The sequence below is a fragment of the Corapipo altera genome, unplaced genomic scaffold (assembly GCF_003945725.1).
Source record: "Corapipo altera isolate COAL_440 unplaced genomic scaffold, ASM394572v1 67, whole genome shotgun sequence".
Classification (NCBI taxonomy): Eukaryota; Metazoa; Chordata; class Aves; order Passeriformes; family Pipridae; genus Corapipo; species Corapipo altera.
Window position 1 is genome coordinate 5687345 of NW_020884906.1, and position 17840 is coordinate 5705184.

Genomic DNA, 17840 nt, shown 5'->3' on the forward strand with positions numbered 1-17840 from the left:
CTGCCTGGGAGTGCAGGGTGCAGACATGCCTGCTCTATCCTGGGAGAGAGGAAGGGGAAGGTTCAGACAAGGGTGTCTGTTCGGTCCCTTCCCGAGGTTTGCCCTTGGGCCATCCCTCCGACCGAGGGAGGTGGCACCATCCTTGTTTAGGTTTGGCAGGGAGAGACTCAGTCCTGTAAAAAAGCTCCACCTTGACTGTGGCTTGGAACTTGCCCTTTGGGAGTAATTGCACCAAAGCCTGGGAGTGATCTGGGTGCACATGGGAAGAGAATCAGAAACCAGACCCAGCTTAGCCACGGACAATGTTTCCAAGAGCTTAAAAGTGTCATCCCCACTGTCAGCCTGAGCTGGAAGAGTCACTCCAGGTCTGACTGAGTTCCCAGTGGATGTGGGAAGGGCATGAAGTGAGCTTTTTTTTTTTTTTAGTTTTGAGCACTTATTAGCAGAAATAAAACCAACAGTAAAAAGTGATATTTATATTTTTTGTTATCCAGGCAGGTTTCCTTTGTAACCTCTCCAGAAACGGAGTGAACTCCAGGAATCCTGAAGTCTGTTCTGTGCTAGTGAAGGTTATAGGGGTGTTTTTAAGCCCAGCACTCCAAAAACACAAGGAAAGTTTGGGATAATGACACCACTCTGCCCCTCTGTCACCTCTATAGCCCACCTGGATGCACAGTTGCTGCCCAGGGAGGAGCACTTCCATCCTTCCAGAGCTAGAGTGGAAAATGAAGGGGAAAAATAATTTGCAAACTGGATTTCTTGGTTTTAATTGTGAAATAATTTATAAACTGGATTTCTTGAAACTGGATCCCTCTGTGTTAGGGGTTAATTAAACCCCCTGTCAAGCCCCTATTTAGGGGTTAATTAAACCCCTGATGAGCCTCTATTTAAGGATTAATTAACCCCCTGTCGAGCCCCTATTTAAGAATTAATTTAAAACATGATCTTGACCCTTTGTCCTGGTTTCTTTTAAAGCCAGGTCGTTTGTTTTATTTTCCCCCTCTCTGCTGCAGAAATGAGATAAAACCAATAAAATCATATAAAAATTTTAAAATGTATATATTTTCGGAGAGGAAAAAAAAGCCCTTCTCTGGAGGTGGGGGGAATTCTGGGATTGCCCTTGTTGCGTCGGGGCAGGGTTTACCCGTGCAGGGCGGTGCTGGGGGGACCCGATCCCCCAATTTTGGGGCTCTCCCTGCTCGGTGGATCCGTGGGCGGGGCCGGGGCCGCGCCGCAGGAGGGGGCGGGGCCTCGTGGGCGCGGCCACCGCCAAGGCCACGCCCCCCACCGACCTTGTTCCCGGGACGCGGCGCCGCCGGGTCCGACCGAGCTGATCCCACTGATCCCGCTGATCCCGCCGCCGGTAAGACCCGTCCGGCCGCGCCGGGGCTGAGCTGCCCCTGCGCTGCAAAGGGGGGAGCTGTCTGTGTCTGTCCGTGGGATGGCGGGCACGGCCCTTCCCGGGCGTGTCCCCCCTCTCCCGTGGGAGCATCTCCTGCGGGGGGAAGCCGGGGTGCGGCCGGGGACCTTGGCCGGCTCCAGCTCGGGATCTTGGGACGCGGCTGCGGGTGGTGGAGAGCTGCGGTGGCCGCCTCCTCCTCCTCTTCCTCCTCCTCCTCCTGCTCCAGCGGGCCGGATCCGCGCAGCTTTGCAGCGGATGGCAGCAGCGAGCACCCTGGGAAGCGTGTCCTGCTCCTCCCTGGCATAGCTGCTCTGCTTCCCCTCCATCCCTCCTTCCCTACCCACCCCACAAACCCCCGTGCTTTCCCCAGATTGCAGCCTCTGCCCCGTTCTCCTCCACTCTTTAGCTTTTCATCCCACTTGCCCGCCCACCGAGCCGCTCTCAGCCAAGGGCGCTGCTCGTCCAGCGCCAAGGGCTGCCCTTCTCCCCGAGGTTTGGTTTTTGGGGGGCTGCGGTCACACAGGGCAGAGCGTGGCCGGCACATGGCACCTCCTGTACCGCGCCTTCCGCACTGTGCACCGTCATGAGCTGCTTACCCAGCACAAATCTGAGGATCAGGTACCTCCCTCGTGCCAACGCGTGGCACCTCTGGGCATGGCACCGGAGCAGGTGAGACGCTCCTTGCTCTTACAGGGCTTAGAGCAAGTCGAGCTTTTCGCTCTTTGCCGTGTCCGTTCAGGCCCTGCCCCACCATCGCTGCTGCTGGACAGACCCCCCCGGGCGGCAGCAAAGGCAGCGTCCCGCCCCAGAGCCTTCCTCTCCCTCAGGATGCAGCTGTGGAATTCCAACCCCTTTTTAATTTCCTCTTGGGATTTTTGTTGTGTCACTGAACTGCACGCGGACTGTACAGTGGGTTTCATGGGCTACCCTGAGTTAATATTCAAGGGGGGCTGGGGACTAGAAGGTGTGACAAGCTGCTGTACCTGTGGTTTGTTCAGGTTTTGATCAGGGGAATCCATTACAAAGCTGAGCTGCTCTTCCTTCTGCTTTCCTGCGGTTTTGATTGCTCAGTTTCAGCTTTGTCCCGAGAAGGGTGGGGAGGGACTCTGGGATCGTGAATATCCGAGTTTAACACCTACCCGGCTCCGTAGCTCAGAACACGTGGGTTGCACAGATGGCATGGCAGCACCCCACTGCTGGGGACCGCCCGGCTGGCCCTGCAGCCACCACAGCAAACAGGGACAAAGATTCCCACTGAGAAGTGCAGATTTCTGCTTTGGGATTCAGGATGGGTAAAGGCATCTGGGAGGGAAGTTTGTCTTGGTTTGTACTGCTCACTTTATGAAATACCTTGGAGTGTCTGCAGCTGGGAAGGGGAGGAAGGAAGAGATTAGAGGTGTCTGGGGTCAAGATGGGTGGGTGGGGAGCTGGCATGGTTGTCCCCCCATCCTGCTGCCCTTTCCTCATCACCTCTCTGGGGTGAATAACAACCCCATCCCACTGTTCTCTCCCCGCAGCGGAGGCTGACATGCCCACATCCTTCCCGTGCTAGGGCTGCCCCCCCACCCGGGTGACCCCCCCCCATCCCAGTGCCAAGGATGCGCGCCTGGAAGGCAGTGGCCAGCACGCTGGCACTCAGCGGGGCCGACGTGGTGGTCACCACCCTGCTCTACACCCACGGCCAGGGAGGCCGGAACGTCCTGCAGGACCTGCGACACTTCAACATCTTCAACTCGCTGCTGGACATCTGGGGGGGCTGCCTGTACCGCAGCTGTGTGCTCCTGGGGGCCGCCATCGGCGTGGCCACCAACACTGCCTATGGCCCCCGGCGCCTCAAGGCGTCGCGGACCTTCATCGCCGTTGTCTGCCTCCTCATGGGCATCTACATGATGGTGAAGCTGCTGCTCTACTCAGAGGTGCGGAAGACCATCCGGGACCCCTGGTTCTGGGGGCTCTTTGCCTGGACCTACGTGGCGCTGGCGGCCACCTTCGGGCTGTGGCAGCTGCTGGCCTGTGTCACCTCGTCCCGCGAGGCGCTGGGGCCCGGCTCCGAGTCCCGCGCCGAGGTGGAGGAGAGCTGTGATGGGGGCGTCCCGAGGGACAAGCGGGAGGAGGCAGCTGGTCCCACCATCCATAAGCTGCTGTCCTACACCAAGCCGGATGCCTTCTTCCTGGGTGTCGCCTCCTTCTTCCTCGTTGTGGCTGCGCTGGGTGAGTGAAGGGACCCAGGGGGGCCATGGTGTGCTCCCATGCTCACCAGGAGGGAAGGAACCATGGTGCTGTGTCTTGGAAGCACCCCAGGATTGCTTTTTTGGGGCTGCTGGGTGGCACATCCTGCACGGGCTGGATAAAACATGCAGTGGGGCAAAAAAATGCTATAGGGGATAAAATACACTGGGAGTGCAACATCCCCACGTGCCATTAAGGGCTGCACCTCCTGAGACATCTCATGTGATGACTGATATCTCCATCGTGGGGATGGTGTTGTCAGAGTTGGGAATACAGGTCCTGTGCCAGTCCTGTGCTGCAGTGGGACTGAATCTCCATGTCCTCTGCTTGTCTGGCAGGAGAGACCTTCCTGCCCTACTACACAGGGCTGGCCATCGACGGCATTGTGGTGCAGAAGAGCATGGACCGGTTCTCCACGGCAGTGCTGGTCATGTCGCTGCTCGCCATAGGAAGGTAATCGCAGGGGCTGGGTCTGACCATGACAAGGAGGAGTTTGGGGTTTTCCCACAGGAGCTTGTGGTGGTGGTGGGCACAGGCAGCCACTCCACCACACTGCTACCAGACCCCAGGGGTGCACTTCGATGTGTCTGCACTGTCACGGGGCAGAGAGGCCATGGTGACAGTCACAAGGCCTTTGTGTAGCTCTTCCTGTCCATCTGCTGGTGGTGGGGGAGCAGGAACAGACAGAGAGAACAGGGAATGAATTCCCTGGGTGTAAGAGTAGAAGACCCCTCTGTAAGATTTTACTATGAGAAGATTAGGGTTTTTTGCTGCTTAAGAAAGCTTTCCTGCCTGGAAGAGGCATCTTTCCCTTGAGGCAGTTTTAGCTGTTTTCTCCTCCTGCATTCCAGAGAAATTCTCTCTGGTATGAGAAAAAGATAAGTCTTTGCAGACGTGTGTGAAGGCCCCACAGAGGGGGATCCAGGGATGGTAAAAGACCTGAGAAGAACAGGGGTTGTGTCTTTCCCCAGGTCCTGGTGTTTGAAACACCATTAAGATTAACATTCTGTAAGTCCAGTGTTCTCCACTTAGGAAATAAATTTTTCTACAGTCCTTCCACTGCCTGGCATTTCAGGGGTACCTGTGTGTTATCTCAGTTCACGCTGGGGAATGCTGTCCTGGCAGCGCTGTGTTCCCTCCCAAAGCTCGTCACTCCCAGGGTTAGGACCAGCCATCGCTGTGCTGGTGGCACCCGGGAGGGGTGTGGGCTGGTTTAGCTGTGGCTTCCCCAGGTGCCAAGTGGTGCCAGCACAGCACTGCCCAAGCCCTTGGCCCGGCGTGGGGGTGTGTGTGTTGCTGAGAGCGGTCTCGTGTCCACTGGTCTATAACGTTTCTTATCTGCAATTAGCTCATTTGCCGCAGGTATCCGGGGCGGCGTTTTCACGCTCATATTTGCAAGGCTGAACATCCGCCTTCGCAACTGCCTCTTCAGGTCGCTGGTGTCTCAGGAGATGAGTTTCTTTGATGAGAATCGCACAGGTTTGTTCCTCTCTCCCCCCTGGATTTCTTCTAACCCCTCTAGCCCATCCCGGAATTTTTGCCCTTGGCTTGCCCAACCCGCGTGCAGCAGATCATGGGCAGCCAGAGACAGCACCTGAGTGCTCGTGTTTAGAAATAGAGGCAGAAAGCTCTTCCCTTTTGGTTGCTTCCCACTGTGGGGCTGGGACAGGATTGCCCAGCACCCTGGGGATGTCCCATTGCCACGATCAGCCTGACATCCAGCAGTCCTGGGGCTGACGTGCTCATCTCCAGTCATTCCCAAAACACCTACTTTCCTCCTCCTGTACTTCAGTCAGTGTCTCCTAGTCAGCCACTCTCCAGCTCTGGTCCAGGCACCAAAAACCTTGGATGTGTGAAGCTTGCTGGGTATTCTTGTTGCTTTCCCTGCTCGAAGTTCAGTGCTGTCCCAGGCCATGCCACTCTGGTGTGGTCCCAGCCCACTGTAACTTTCACACATTTAATTTTGTCTCAGCGGTATTTTTAGTTTTGAGGCTGTTGCCATATTTAGCAGTGGCTGCAAAGTGCTTTGGTAGCTGAGGACAGCAGAGATGTTATTGTAAGTGGGATATGGGTAACCCTGGACTTACACAAAAGCATGGGAATTCAGCTGGACTCAAACACAGGCCAGGTATTTAGGAACTCAGGCTGGCTGTAACACTCAGCTCCACCAAAGGGCATCACCAGAGCTTCACCCCTTAGTAGCTGGACCCATGTCCTCACGTCCCTTGGGTCACCTCCAGGCTGTGGGGCACATGGCTAAACCCAAACAGCCATCTCCAAAGCCCCATCATGCTCCACAGGGCACCCCGAGCCTGGCCCTGGCTGGTCCTGCCAAGAGGGCAGGATGACCTGCTGCCCATCTGCCTGCCCACAGGGTGCTCTCCAGCACAGGGTGCTGCCAAAGTCCCCGTTGCTGTCCTGCAGCCATCCTTGGTGACCCAGGGATGTGCCTTCAGGTGCATTTCCTGTCCCTTGTGCATGCAGCTCCTGTGTTCTGCTTCACATCCACAGCGCTGGAGGGTTGCTCCCCTTCTGTGCCACCCTTCAGACCCCCAGTGAGGGGCTGGTTGAATGGGGAGCTCCATCTGGCCCCTGGCAGGGGACATGGGACACGGTGAGGCAATGACCTGCTGTGATGACACGTCCCCTCTCTCCCCTTTCCCCAACCCCTTGCTGCTGCAGGGGATGTCATCTCCCGCCTGACCTCGGACACGACCATCGTGAGTGACCTCGTGTCCCAGAACATCAACATCTTCCTGCGCAACGTGGTGAAGGCCACAGGGGTGATCTTCTTCATGTTCAGCCTCTCCTGGAAGCTCTCACTTGTCACCTTCATGGGCTTCCCCATCATCATGCTGGTGTCTGATGTCTATGGGAAGTACTACCAGGTAGGCAGGAGCAGCTGGCATTGCCATGGTGTGTCACAACGCTGGGCTGTTCCCTGCTGTGAGGCCGTCATGGAGGCTGTGGGTGGATGCGGAGCTGGTGGGAGTGATGCTGGAGTGCTTTGCTGCCAGCAGTGGGAGCAGGAAGACAGCATTAAACCTGTGTGGGCAGACAAGCATAGCCTGGGCTCTTACCTTGCTTCATGCTCAGGAGTGGAAGCATCTCAGATCTGACAAGAGAGGGGGCTTGGCTGTAGGATGTCCTGTGTGCACCTGCCTATCCTCATGCAACCTCTCCTTTCTTTTTGGAGTGACTTGGCAGGAGTCAATACAGTGTTGAGCTCCCTCTCTCTGCCTGGGACTGGTGTGGGCCAAAGACTGTCCCCCTTGGCCAATGCCACATCCCATGGACCGTGTGAGTCCTGCACTGCTGCTCCCTGTGTCAGCTGTCAGTGCTTTCCACTGTGCACAGGTACTGCCAAAACAGAGTCCTCAGGTACTGCCTCACCCAGGCATGGCCCCTTCCGTGGGACTGGCACTCGTGGGAGGAGTGGATATGAGGTCTCTAGACCTGTCCCTGACTTGGAAACTCCTTGGAAGAGTTCCGGGCCAGGGCCCTTCAGGACACTGGGAGCAGCAGCTCTGCCAGGCTTCCCAAGTGGCCCTGGACATGGCACTTTACCTCCCGCAGCCCAGATGCCTTGGGGAGAGCACAACGAATCTGCTCTCCTCCTGACACATTCCAGGTTGTCCTGAAGTGTGGGATATATCCCAGTGCTCAGCCTTCTTGCCCATGGCCTTGAAAAATGTCACCGTGCTGCCTTTTCCCGAGCCCGGCAGAGCCTGGGGCAAGCAGGGAGATTTGCCATGGGCATCCTGGCACCTGCTGAGCCCCCTCTGCCTCCCCTTGCTCCCTGCAGAAGCTCTCCAAGGATGTGCAGAGCGCCCTGGCCAAGGCCAACAACACGGCCGAGGAGACCATCTCTGCCATGAAGACCGTCCGCAGTTTCGCCAACGAGGAGACGGAGGCGAACGTGTACTGGCAGAAGCTGCAGCAGGTTTACAAGCTCAACAAGAGGGAGGCCTTGGCTTACACCTACTACGTCTGGTCCAGCGGGGTAGGTATTCCCTACACGGGGCTTGGGATGGGCAGGAGAGTTGCTTCACATCCCAAAATGCACGTGGCACGTGCACGTGGTTCTCCTCAGCTTTCAGGGATCCACCTCCAGCGATCCTCTGTCTCTTTTTTATTATTATTTTCACACATCAAAAAATTATATCCCCTTCCACCTCGGGGCAGCATTGTGTCGTTCCACCGACCTGCCTGTTTTCTCCTGGAAATGGGAATATAATTGATAAAGTGCTCAAGGTCGTGGAAAAGCCCGTGGCTCGGTGGTGCTGCATTGCGTTCCTGTGCCAGCTCATCCCCAGGGCTCCGGCTGGGAACAGCTGCCGCGTTGGTTGAGCTCCTGCTCGGGATCGGAGCTTCTCCGCGTGTGGGTGGTGGCAGGGGGAGGCTGCTGGGCTTTGGCTTTGGGCTTTTTTTTACCCCTGCAAAATGCTTTTTCACCATTCAAGACCAGATGGTTTGGGACTTCTCCTGCACTGGCTGTTAACTAAGGCTGTGCAAAATCCCCGTGTGAGGCTGCCCTTATCTCTGCACGTTCAAGGATGGAAGCAGTCTCTGGTGATGGGTTTGTGAGTTACGGTGCTCTCGTGCAGCTGTGGGAGGCTTTATGGCTTCCCAAGTCTGGAAGAAAAATTGGAGCATTATTGGCATTGTTTCTGGGCTCCAGGTGAAGCCAGAGCATGAACTGGGTCAGCACAGATCCTGACAAGGCAAAGAAGGCAAAACCCCTCAAAAACTGCTGCTGCAGGGCTCACGTAGAAAGAAGCTGATGGATTTAGCACAGCCCTGGTAAAGTCTTTCTTGGAGGGAACACAGGATCCTAAGGTCACCTCATGGAGAAAGGAATTTTTTTCCCCAGTATTTTTATCTGTGTGAATTTACAGCCTGTGCTGCAAATGTCACACAGGGCACCAGGGCATCGCTGCTTTTCGGAGCGCCCGGGCAGATGGAACAAAACCAGCTGAATAAAAGCAGGGGCTGGTATTTGTCATATGAGAGCTCATCTGTCTCCCTTCTAGAGTAGGTGGAACCCCCCCACCGATTTCAGACAAGAGCTGAGGTTATCCTTCAGGGACTTGTACACACAAGGAGGATATTCTGCATTAACTCTTGGCTTGATTTTGTGTTCTAAATTAAAGTGTGTCATGCTCATATAAGAGAAGGTTTATTTTAGAGGTGAGGTGAGTGCATTCCTTGGATAATTTGAGCGTTGATCATTATCCTTGAGGACCTTAGTCCAAGAGAGAAGTTCATGAGTTACTCTGTTTTTTCAGATAAATTCTCCCTCCTTGGCTGTTATCCCTCTGGACTTCTGTTTTGTCAAAAGATGCCAGCCCAGCTCCCTAAATCAGCCCATGTACTTGAGTTGTTTTTCCCTTCTCATATACATACTCACTGCTTAGGGTTGTCAGCTGTGCTGTCAGGGATCCTCAGCTCAGGGCTCAAAGAATAAATGTTGGCATGTGAATCGTGGGCTGTTGTGTGAGTAATTACAAACACACCAAAATATCAGTTGTCCCTGCTGATTTGGGGGTGTTTTCTTGCTTTCAGCTGACCCTCCTGGTGGTCCAGGTCAGCATCCTTTACTACGGCGGGCACCTCGTGATCTCGGGGCAAATGACAAGTGGAAACCTGATATCCTTCATCATTTACGAGTTTGTCTTGGGAGATTGCATGGAGGTGAGTCTGTTTTATCACAGGATCATGGAATGGTTTGGGTTGGAAGGGACCCTAAAGCTCATCTAATTACAAACTCCTTGCCACAGGCAGGGACACCTTCTACTATCCCAGGTTGCTCCAAACCCTGTCCAACCTGGCCTTGAACACTTCAAGGGATGAGGCAGCCACAGTTTCTCTGGGCAACCTGTGCCAGGGCCTTACCACCCTCTGGGCTACTCCATGTCAAGCTGATGTTTGTCTCAGAAGGTCCCAGGGCAGTTGCAGGTCTAGATCCAGACCCATGACACATTTCCTTGGTGCTCTGGCATCACCAGAGTGGGGATTCTCCCCTCTGCTCCCCATTCCTCTCCTGCTGTGGCCTCACAACCTTAATGTTCCTGAAGCAGCTCGTCTCCCAGCTGCTGGGGGGAGAGGGGTCAGCTGGGACCAGAGGGGTCAGGCTGGCCCTGCTGAAGGGCAGAGTCCTGGCTGCCTCCCAAGCCCATTTCCTGGCATGAAGAATGCAGGGATTACAAAGCTGCCTGTTATATTTCAGGCTTCATTAAAAACTTAATTATATTACTTTTTTTTTCCTGTCCCTGGAATAGGCTGCAAACTGCTGCGTTGGCAGAGCTTTAGCAAGATGGGACTGTGGGTGGGATGGTAGAGCCCACCCAGGGCTGCCTTCCCCTCACAGAAGCGTAAGCTTGGCTAATCCAGGCAGAAATGATCCAGTCGAGGTTTCCTCACAGCCAAGAGTGGATTTGGTGGTGCTTCAGCCTCTGTGTAGGGGCAGAACAGAGCTGGAGGCAGCTCACCCAGCTCTCACCATCTGTTTGGATGCCTGCAGGCTCTGGAGGTGCTGTCAGGCTGTGGCTTTGGTGTGGATTTCATTTGGTCTGGGGTTTTTTCCCCTCCTGATGGGAAGGGCAGTTGCAGTACAAACTGTTCTGCAGCTCTGGGTTTAATATTGAAATTTCCAATGTGGGGTTTATTCCAGGGAAGCCAGTGTCAGCATGCAGAAGTTGTAGTTGGGAGATGGTGATGGTGAATCCCCTAGGACCATATTCCAGCCTTATCAGCTGCCAGGCACTTATCTGGAAGGACCCAGCCTGGAGCTGCTCTGGACTTGAGACATGTGTGCTGGGGAAGGAGCAGGCCCCTCTGGGGGCTGGTCTGTGAACTCTGTTCAGCCATTGCACTGGGGAGCTGCTGGTCTTGAGCAAAGAGAGATGAGGGGAGGATTTTGCTGAAGTTTGGGTCATGCATCTCCCAGCACATGTCTTCTCTTCCTAACCCATGTGTTTCCTTCTTCTGTTACCCTCCCAGTGTGCCCATGCACAAAACCCCCTTGGATGTCCTTTTCCCTGGATTGCCCATATATCCCCTCCATATCCTGCAGAGGGGGAAGAGTTTTCTTTTGCTATGTTTGATGACTGTAGTCAATGTGAGGTGAGAGAAGACTTGGGAATGCTTCAACCTTTCTCCTTACCAGTAGCACTGACTGACTTCTCCATCACATGGGTCTCACTGCTGCCCCTTCCCTTCCAGTCCATCGGCTCCGTGTACAGCGGGCTGATGCAGGGGGTGGGAGCTGCTGAGAAGGTGTTTGAGTTCATCGACCGCAAGCCCACGATGGTGCACGACGGGTCCCTGGCCCCGGATCACGTGGATGGCAAGGTGGAGTTCAGGAACGTGACGTTTTCCTACCGCACTCGCTCCGCGACACAGGTCCTCCAGGTGAGCCCCGCGGGCGCTGCGCGCTCCCACCACATGCTGCTTCTCCACTATGGCCATAACTGATCCCCAGCTCTTGGGAAGTGTCAGCTGCCTGATGGAGATACGTCAAGGCAGGCTCAACACATGCTGGAAAACAGCTTAAAAGGAACAGCGGGTGTTTTGGGCCGGCCTTCCTTACAAGGAATGAGATTTATCAATAAAGCCCTTGTTCCCTGCTCAGGCATTAAACATGTCAGCGTGGTACAGGGCTCTGTGCCAAGCTGCCTCGGACTGTTTCCGTGGGAGAGGAGCTGGGATCATGGGAAGGGGGAGGCAGCAAAGAGGTTAGTTTGCTTTGCAGTTTTTAGAGGACCTGCTGCATCAGCAGGCGAATTTGATGCAATTTGGAGGCTTTTTGCTTCCTCAGAGCCAGGAGAAATGGCTGATGTGGCACATCACCAAGGTAGAGGGTCACCGTGGCCAGATTTTGGCTACTTTTCTAGTGTAGTGCCCACACTGCTGCCCCAGGAGCCTGGGAAGAGCCCAGACCTGAGCACGCTCTCCCATCCATGTTGCAGAACGTGTCCTTCACCCTCCACCCTGGCAAAGTGACGGCACTGGTGGGTCCTTCGGGGAGTGGGAAGAGCTCCTGTGTCAACATCCTGGAGAACTTCTACCCTCTGCAAGACGGGCAGGTGCTGCTGGACGGGCGTCCCATTAACATGTACGATCACAAGTACCTGCACTCCGTGGTACGAGCGACTGATATGTGTATTTTAGCTACACCCGTGCTCAGAGGGGATGGATGGCAGTGCTGCATGTTGCTTTGGATTTGATCTGGCAACTTCTGAAGTGTCCAGAAAGCTGGAGGCTGGAGGTGGTCCAGGAAGCGAGTTCAGATAATTTGTGGGGGTGGAAGCAAAAGGGATGGAGTGGTTTCATGGGGAGGGGGAAGCCTTCCAAAAACAGAACAAAAACCATGGTTTATTTTATATTTTTGGCCGACGCAGTAGAAATATGTTTTTGGTTGTTGGATTAATTATCATCTAAATTGGGTTTGGGAAAAGAGTTTTTGCATTCCTCCAGCGCTTTCTACCTTTAAGATCTTAAAGTAATTCTCAGCTCATGGGGAGTTAAACTTCTTGGGATCCTGGCAGCAGCTGGAGCACCAGAGGGGCTGGGTGGTTTGCCTTGGAGAGGGGTCCGGGCCCCTCAGCTCTGGCCTGTGTGTCAGCACAGATCAGCCTTCATCTCTGCAAGTAACTGCCTCCTTTGTTTGCCCCCAGAGCAAATGGCCTCACCAGTCAGCAGGAAAACCTGAAAACAATTGATCAGAGACAGGCTGGAAAGCCAAAGTCAGTGTGACTAATTTACATTCCCTGCCCGTACAGAGGGAAAATCAAAAGACAAGCTAATCTTTCAGTTTGGAAAGCCTAGTGTGGTGTTAGGGGCTTGGGGAGAAGTCAATTAAAATATGACCGTGTCCCCCTGGCTCTTTTCCTGCCCAGTTCTGAGCAATAGTTTGGAGGGTTTGATTTATTCCAATATCAAGGGTTTGCTAAAGCAGATTGAATATGAGAGTGAGCTGCAATGGCTGTAAGGCAGGACAGGCAGGCTGTTGCTAAGCAATTAATGAATTGCAGCAGTTATGTCCCCAACTTGCTAATTTGGGATTAAAAAATTCAAGAGGGCTCATTCACGTGGCCCAAGTGGGATTAATGGCCTGCAAGAGCCTGGGAGTGGATCTCTCCAGACTGATTTGTCCCAGCAACTGGTTTTCCATTTTGGAAAGAGCAAACAGTGACAGGAAGGACAGGTCTGGATCAAAACCACAGCAGGGTCTTGAAGGGGGAAGCACATCCCAAATGCCAACATACCACCATTGCACAAAGTTTCTTCCCTGCAAAATGGCTTCCCAGCAGGTGATGCAAACTGGGCACCCCATCATTAGCATCCTCACATTGAAGCACTTCTATATCTTGGATAATGGCTCTTCTATATCTTTATCTTGGTCCTTACTCAAGAGGGAGAAATGCCGATGCCGCGCGGTGCGTCTCCTGCTCCTGACGCCCTGCTCTTCCCTTCTTTTCTGCAGATCTCCCTGGTGAGCCAGGAGCCCGTGCTGTTTGCCCGCTCCATTGCAGATAATATTTCATATGGCTTAACTTCAGCCTCCTTCGAGTCAGTGGTTCAGGCTGCCCAGAAGGCCAACGCACACACCTTCATCACAGAGCTCCAGGACGGCTACCACACAGGTACCAAAGTCATCACAGCTCCATCCCGACGCTGTGCCTGGCAGCTGAACTTGGGTTTTGTTTTGACCCCTTCTTCTCTCTCTTGACCCAACAGAGGCAGGTGAGAAAGGGGCTCAGCTGTCAGGTGGCCAGAAGCAGAGAGTGGCAATTGCCAGGGCCTTGATCCGAGCCCCTCCCATCCTAATCCTGGATGAAGCCACGAGCGCGCTGGATGCAGAGAGCGAACACGCGGTGAGTGGGTGACTGGGATGTTTAGGCCAAAGAGACAGTCTGGGTTTGGAGGAAAGACTGTAGCTTCAATTTCCAGCCTGTGGACAAGCTTAGTCTTGATGTGGTGCAGTCAGAGGGTTGAGTAAGATGCTAATTCCTTAGCAGGAATTTGCTTCCAACATTGTTGTAGTCACCAAGAAGGGAATAATCTCATGCTCACAGCAGCTAATGCCTGACAAACTTGATGAGATACAGGGTTCTCTGCTGATTTTTTTAAATGTGGAAAGTGTTAATTGGCATACAGAGACTCTGTGCAGCCTTTTAGGACAGGATACAGAGAAAGACCCCAAAAAATTATGCTGTAGCAAGGAGAGTAGGACTCCCTGAGCTCAAATCCCAGCCAAGGCACCAAGGAAGCCACATGTACAGGAAAGGCCCCGAGCTTCCTATGAACTAGGCTGGTTTATCCGGCTGGGATGTGACAACCAAACAGCTCCACCAGCAGCAGTTTGGCCTCACTGATGTAATGACACAAGGGAAGGCCTGTTCAAGGCTGGGGTTTAAGGATGTGTCTCCTGGTCCTGGAGGACAAGTGCTGCTGACCCATGGTGTGGGGCAGCAGTAGCATCTGACCTGGAGCAGACGTATGTGGTGTCTAATGCCAGCCCAGGGCTGGTTTTTGGCTACCCAGGGGTGTCAATGTGACATGTGCCCAGTACCAACCTGCCTGCCTTTAGACTTCAGTGCCATTGTATGTAAGCTGGAAAAGAACTCTCTTGCTTCGCCTTGATACGCTGAGGAAATAGCCTCACTTTTCTCAACAGCTGCATTTACCAGGGATCAGCTTCCTGCAGTCCATGCCAGCACCGCATGGCCTCCAAATCTGGGGCCCAGTTCTAACAAGGATCCAGCTGGCAGGATCAGACCTGTGTGCACAGCACACACACCTGGCGGGACTGACATGGCCTTTTGGGCTGCAGCCGGGAGCTGGGATGGACACGCTGGTTCTGGCAGTGCTGCAGGGAGCTCTGTGTCCTCTGCGTGGCCACAGAACAAACCTCCTGTCCAGAGGTTTCTGCACACAGACCACAAAGCTGCTGTTCTCCCGCAGCAGAGCCAGTGCTGCTCAGGCACTAACGCCTTTTCTCCCCACAGATTCAGCAGGCGATTTACGGCGACTTGCAGAACCACACGGTGCTTGTCATCGCTCACAGGCTGAGCACTGTGGAGAGGGCACACAACATCATTGTGCTGGACAAGGGCCGCGTGGTGCAGCAGGGCTCGCACAAGGAGCTGATGGAAGAAGGAGGCCTTTATTCCAAGCTGGTCCAGAGACAGATCCTGGGGCTGGAGGGGGGCGGCACGGACAGTCGCCAGCCTGCAGCCCGGGGGGATTCTTCCAAGGAGGAAGAGTTCAGGATAGACCATTCCCTGCCGGCCGTGGCACAGGACGATTACAACAGCACGGCCCACAAGTGAGGGGCCGGAGGCTCGGACGCTCCCTGGACGCTGAGACGGAGGCGGTTGGTGCCCTGCAGAACACACCGTGCCCTCACCCCGCGTGTCACACAGCCAAACACACACCACAGACCCAGACACACACCATAGAGCTTCCTGCAGCGCAGTCTGTGCCGGCTGGGAAAACAGGGAAAACCCGAGGGAGCTGGGTCTTTAGCAATTCTCAGCAATTTCTACTGGGTTTCTTTTCTTACTACCAGTAATTCCTCTTGACTGGGACTTTTCTCCCATTGATATGCATGTGTAACTGCTATTAACTGTAATGGATGTTAAATGCATGCGTGGAGGGGAAGGTTGGAAACCCCTTCAGGAATTTCAGGGGGTGGCTTTTGTGGCTGGATAGAAAAAATGGTGACTGTAAAACAAGGTCCTGCTCCTGCTATCAATCTATGGGACTAATCCAAAGTTGGCTGAAGTCTTCAGGGAGTTCCCTTTGGCTTTGGCAAAAACTGGATCACTCCCATGGAGCTGAATGCCGGGAGAGTTTTGCACTGAATGCCTGCAGGCTCAGGCTCCCAACCATTGCTGCTGAGCTTGTATCATGTATTATCCATCCTTGCTGGGACAAGCCAGGGGACTGGAGGCAGTTATTACTTTCAGATTTGCTCTCGGTGCTTGGTGGATGTTTGTTTTTAAGGATGAAACATTTTACCATAACTGGGTTAGGTTTTGGGGTTTGGGGTTTTTTGGTTTGATTTGTTTGTTGTTTTTTAATGTAATTTGTATGCACCGTGCAATGTCTGTCTGGCTCCAGCATCCACTGAAAATTGGTCTGTTATCTCAGAATTTTTTTTAACTCACAACCCCGGTGCTGGTTTGAGAAAAACACTGCTGAAGACAGGCATAAAACACTAAAAGACAGCACTTTATAAATCCCACCAAAGCTTTGTTCAGCTTCAGGCCGTGCTAGCGACTTCACTGCATGGGAAATCGGTACAGTCACTTTCCTTGAAGTCCAACTTCAGCTGCCTGAACTTTATAATGTGTTTCTTTGGCTATAATTTGTTTTACTATGAGGGATAGAAAGAAATGTGTTACTCCTAGCCCTTTGGGGTAATGGCTCTGGCTTTGTAGTGTTGCCCTGCTATAGACCGGTGAAAAATCTTATGCAGCCAGGTAGATACTGTTGAAAAAAATAGCATTTCTAGGGGAACACTGACTTCAGACTCTGCATAGTTAAGAAATTCTCTCAAGCACTTTAGCTCTCATGTTTTCTGATACTTGAATGCTGCTGCATTTTCATTTTCAGCGGGTTTGCATTTTTGTTATTGGCGATGTTTTGTTTTCATTTAGTGATGTTTTACAAACTCTAAATTTAGTGTCCTTGAGGAGGGATGCTCAAAGAATAAAATACTACCTCTGCCACTCAACGTCGAGCTCCTGTAGTGGGGGTGTTTTTTTGTATTCTGGATTTTCAAGGTGATGTTCATCTGAGACCACGGCTGAATGCAGGTGCACCCCACACGTGTTCTGGCTCCCTTGCAGGGAATGACAAGAGGAACCTGCAGAGAACAAGGTATGTAAAAGACTTCAGTATCTGATAATGACTGTGAGCCCAGCAGATGGTATAACCCATTGAATAACTCATTTTCATCCCAGATCCCCTTCGGAGTCAGTCTCACATGGAAGGACAGGCAGTCTAACCCATTCTCAAAGCACAGCACTTCATGACTGGAATCTTTTCAGCTGCTTGCTTTTGTGATATGATAAAAATCTGTGCCTCAGAAGAAGAACAAGATGTCTTTTTGTCTTCCCTCCCTCTGCTTAAGAAATCTCAGTGCCACTCTGAACTCCTCAATTCACCCCTTCAGTAAATGGCCATGTGTTCCTGCTTGATGAAAATTTGTGCTGTGGGTATGAGGAGGTTGGGGGTTCCACCCAGTGCTGGCAGGCAAGTGATTAATTGTGCATTTTTATCAGTACCTGGGAGGAGAATGTGGCCACCAGTTTGTGGAAATGGAATTAATTTCTGCTTAATTGAAAAACTGGGGGGAAAAAACAAATTTGATTACCTGGGAACTAGGGAAGCCAACTCACCCTAGGAAGTGCTGGTAGGACAATGCTCATTAGTACAGGAGGTGCCAGGAAAGAGAATTTGATTGTATCCTGTGTGTCCCTCCCAGGCAGTGCTGCAAAAAGGGAACTAGAGCATACAGATTTGTTTTATTGCAAAGACTACAGTGAATTTCAGAAAGGGAACTCTGCTCCCTAAGCCTGTTGTGAGGATAATCCCAGCATTGTATTCCCAGGTCAGGTCCAAATAGCAACAACTGAAATGACACATTGGAAACAGCAGATTGTCTCTGCTGGTGGCACCAGTCCAAGCTGATAACAGGGCCTGACTTTGTTCATTGCCACAGGTGATGAATTCTTTCTTCTGCATCCAGAGAACTCGAGGCTACTTTTCCATTGAGCCTCTCATCTGGTGGCACAAACAGGTCCTTTTATGGCACTGTTGGTGTGTGACAAGTGGATCTGCCTGTATGCTAAAGCCATGAGGGTTTTCTTATGGCTTTGGAAGATGGGCGGGAGCTCCACACACCACTGGGGATCCAGCAACACTAATCTAATCCAGATATTTCTGCTGGCCCAGTACAAACCCTGCAACTGTAGAGAAAATCCTGCTTTTCTAAATCATTCCAACTATGACTTCTTTTTGAAGTGAAAATCAGGGTCAGAGATGCTCATTAGCGAGACTAAGCCTGGCAGTAAAGATGTGCTTCCCCCAGTGCAGGAGTGGGAATTGCTCCAGTGCTGGAACATGAGCTGCTTCCTGGAGCTGCCCAGTCCCTTGGGCCTGACTGCCTGTAGGCAGTCTGTGTTTCAGGCTCTTC

The 17840-nt window shown here is 53.0% G+C and overlaps 1 protein-coding gene across 2 annotated transcripts; it reads left to right on the forward strand.

The window, feature by feature from the left end:
• Window positions 1-1287: 1287 nt before the first annotated feature.
• Window positions 1288-16382, forward strand: ABCB9 (ATP binding cassette subfamily B member 9). Of its 2 annotated transcripts, XM_027652336.1 has the most exons (12): window positions 1288-1363; window positions 2920-3613; window positions 3970-4084; window positions 4980-5110; window positions 6314-6519; window positions 7437-7634; window positions 9197-9325; window positions 10856-11044; window positions 11602-11775; window positions 13119-13278; window positions 13373-13509; window positions 14644-16382. In XM_027652336.1, exons 2-12 carry the CDS (start codon window positions 3001-3003, stop codon window positions 14965-14967), a joined length of 2376 nt encoding a protein of 791 aa, XP_027508137.1. In that variant the 5' UTR covers window positions 1288-1363; window positions 2920-3000; the 3' UTR covers window positions 14968-16382. The 2 variants fall into 2 exon arrangements, with proteins under 2 accessions (XP_027508137.1, XP_027508138.1); XM_027652337.1 differs by lacking the exon at window positions 1288-1363 and having other exon boundaries at window positions 2808-3613.
• The last annotated feature ends 1458 nt before the right edge of the window (window positions 16383-17840 follow it).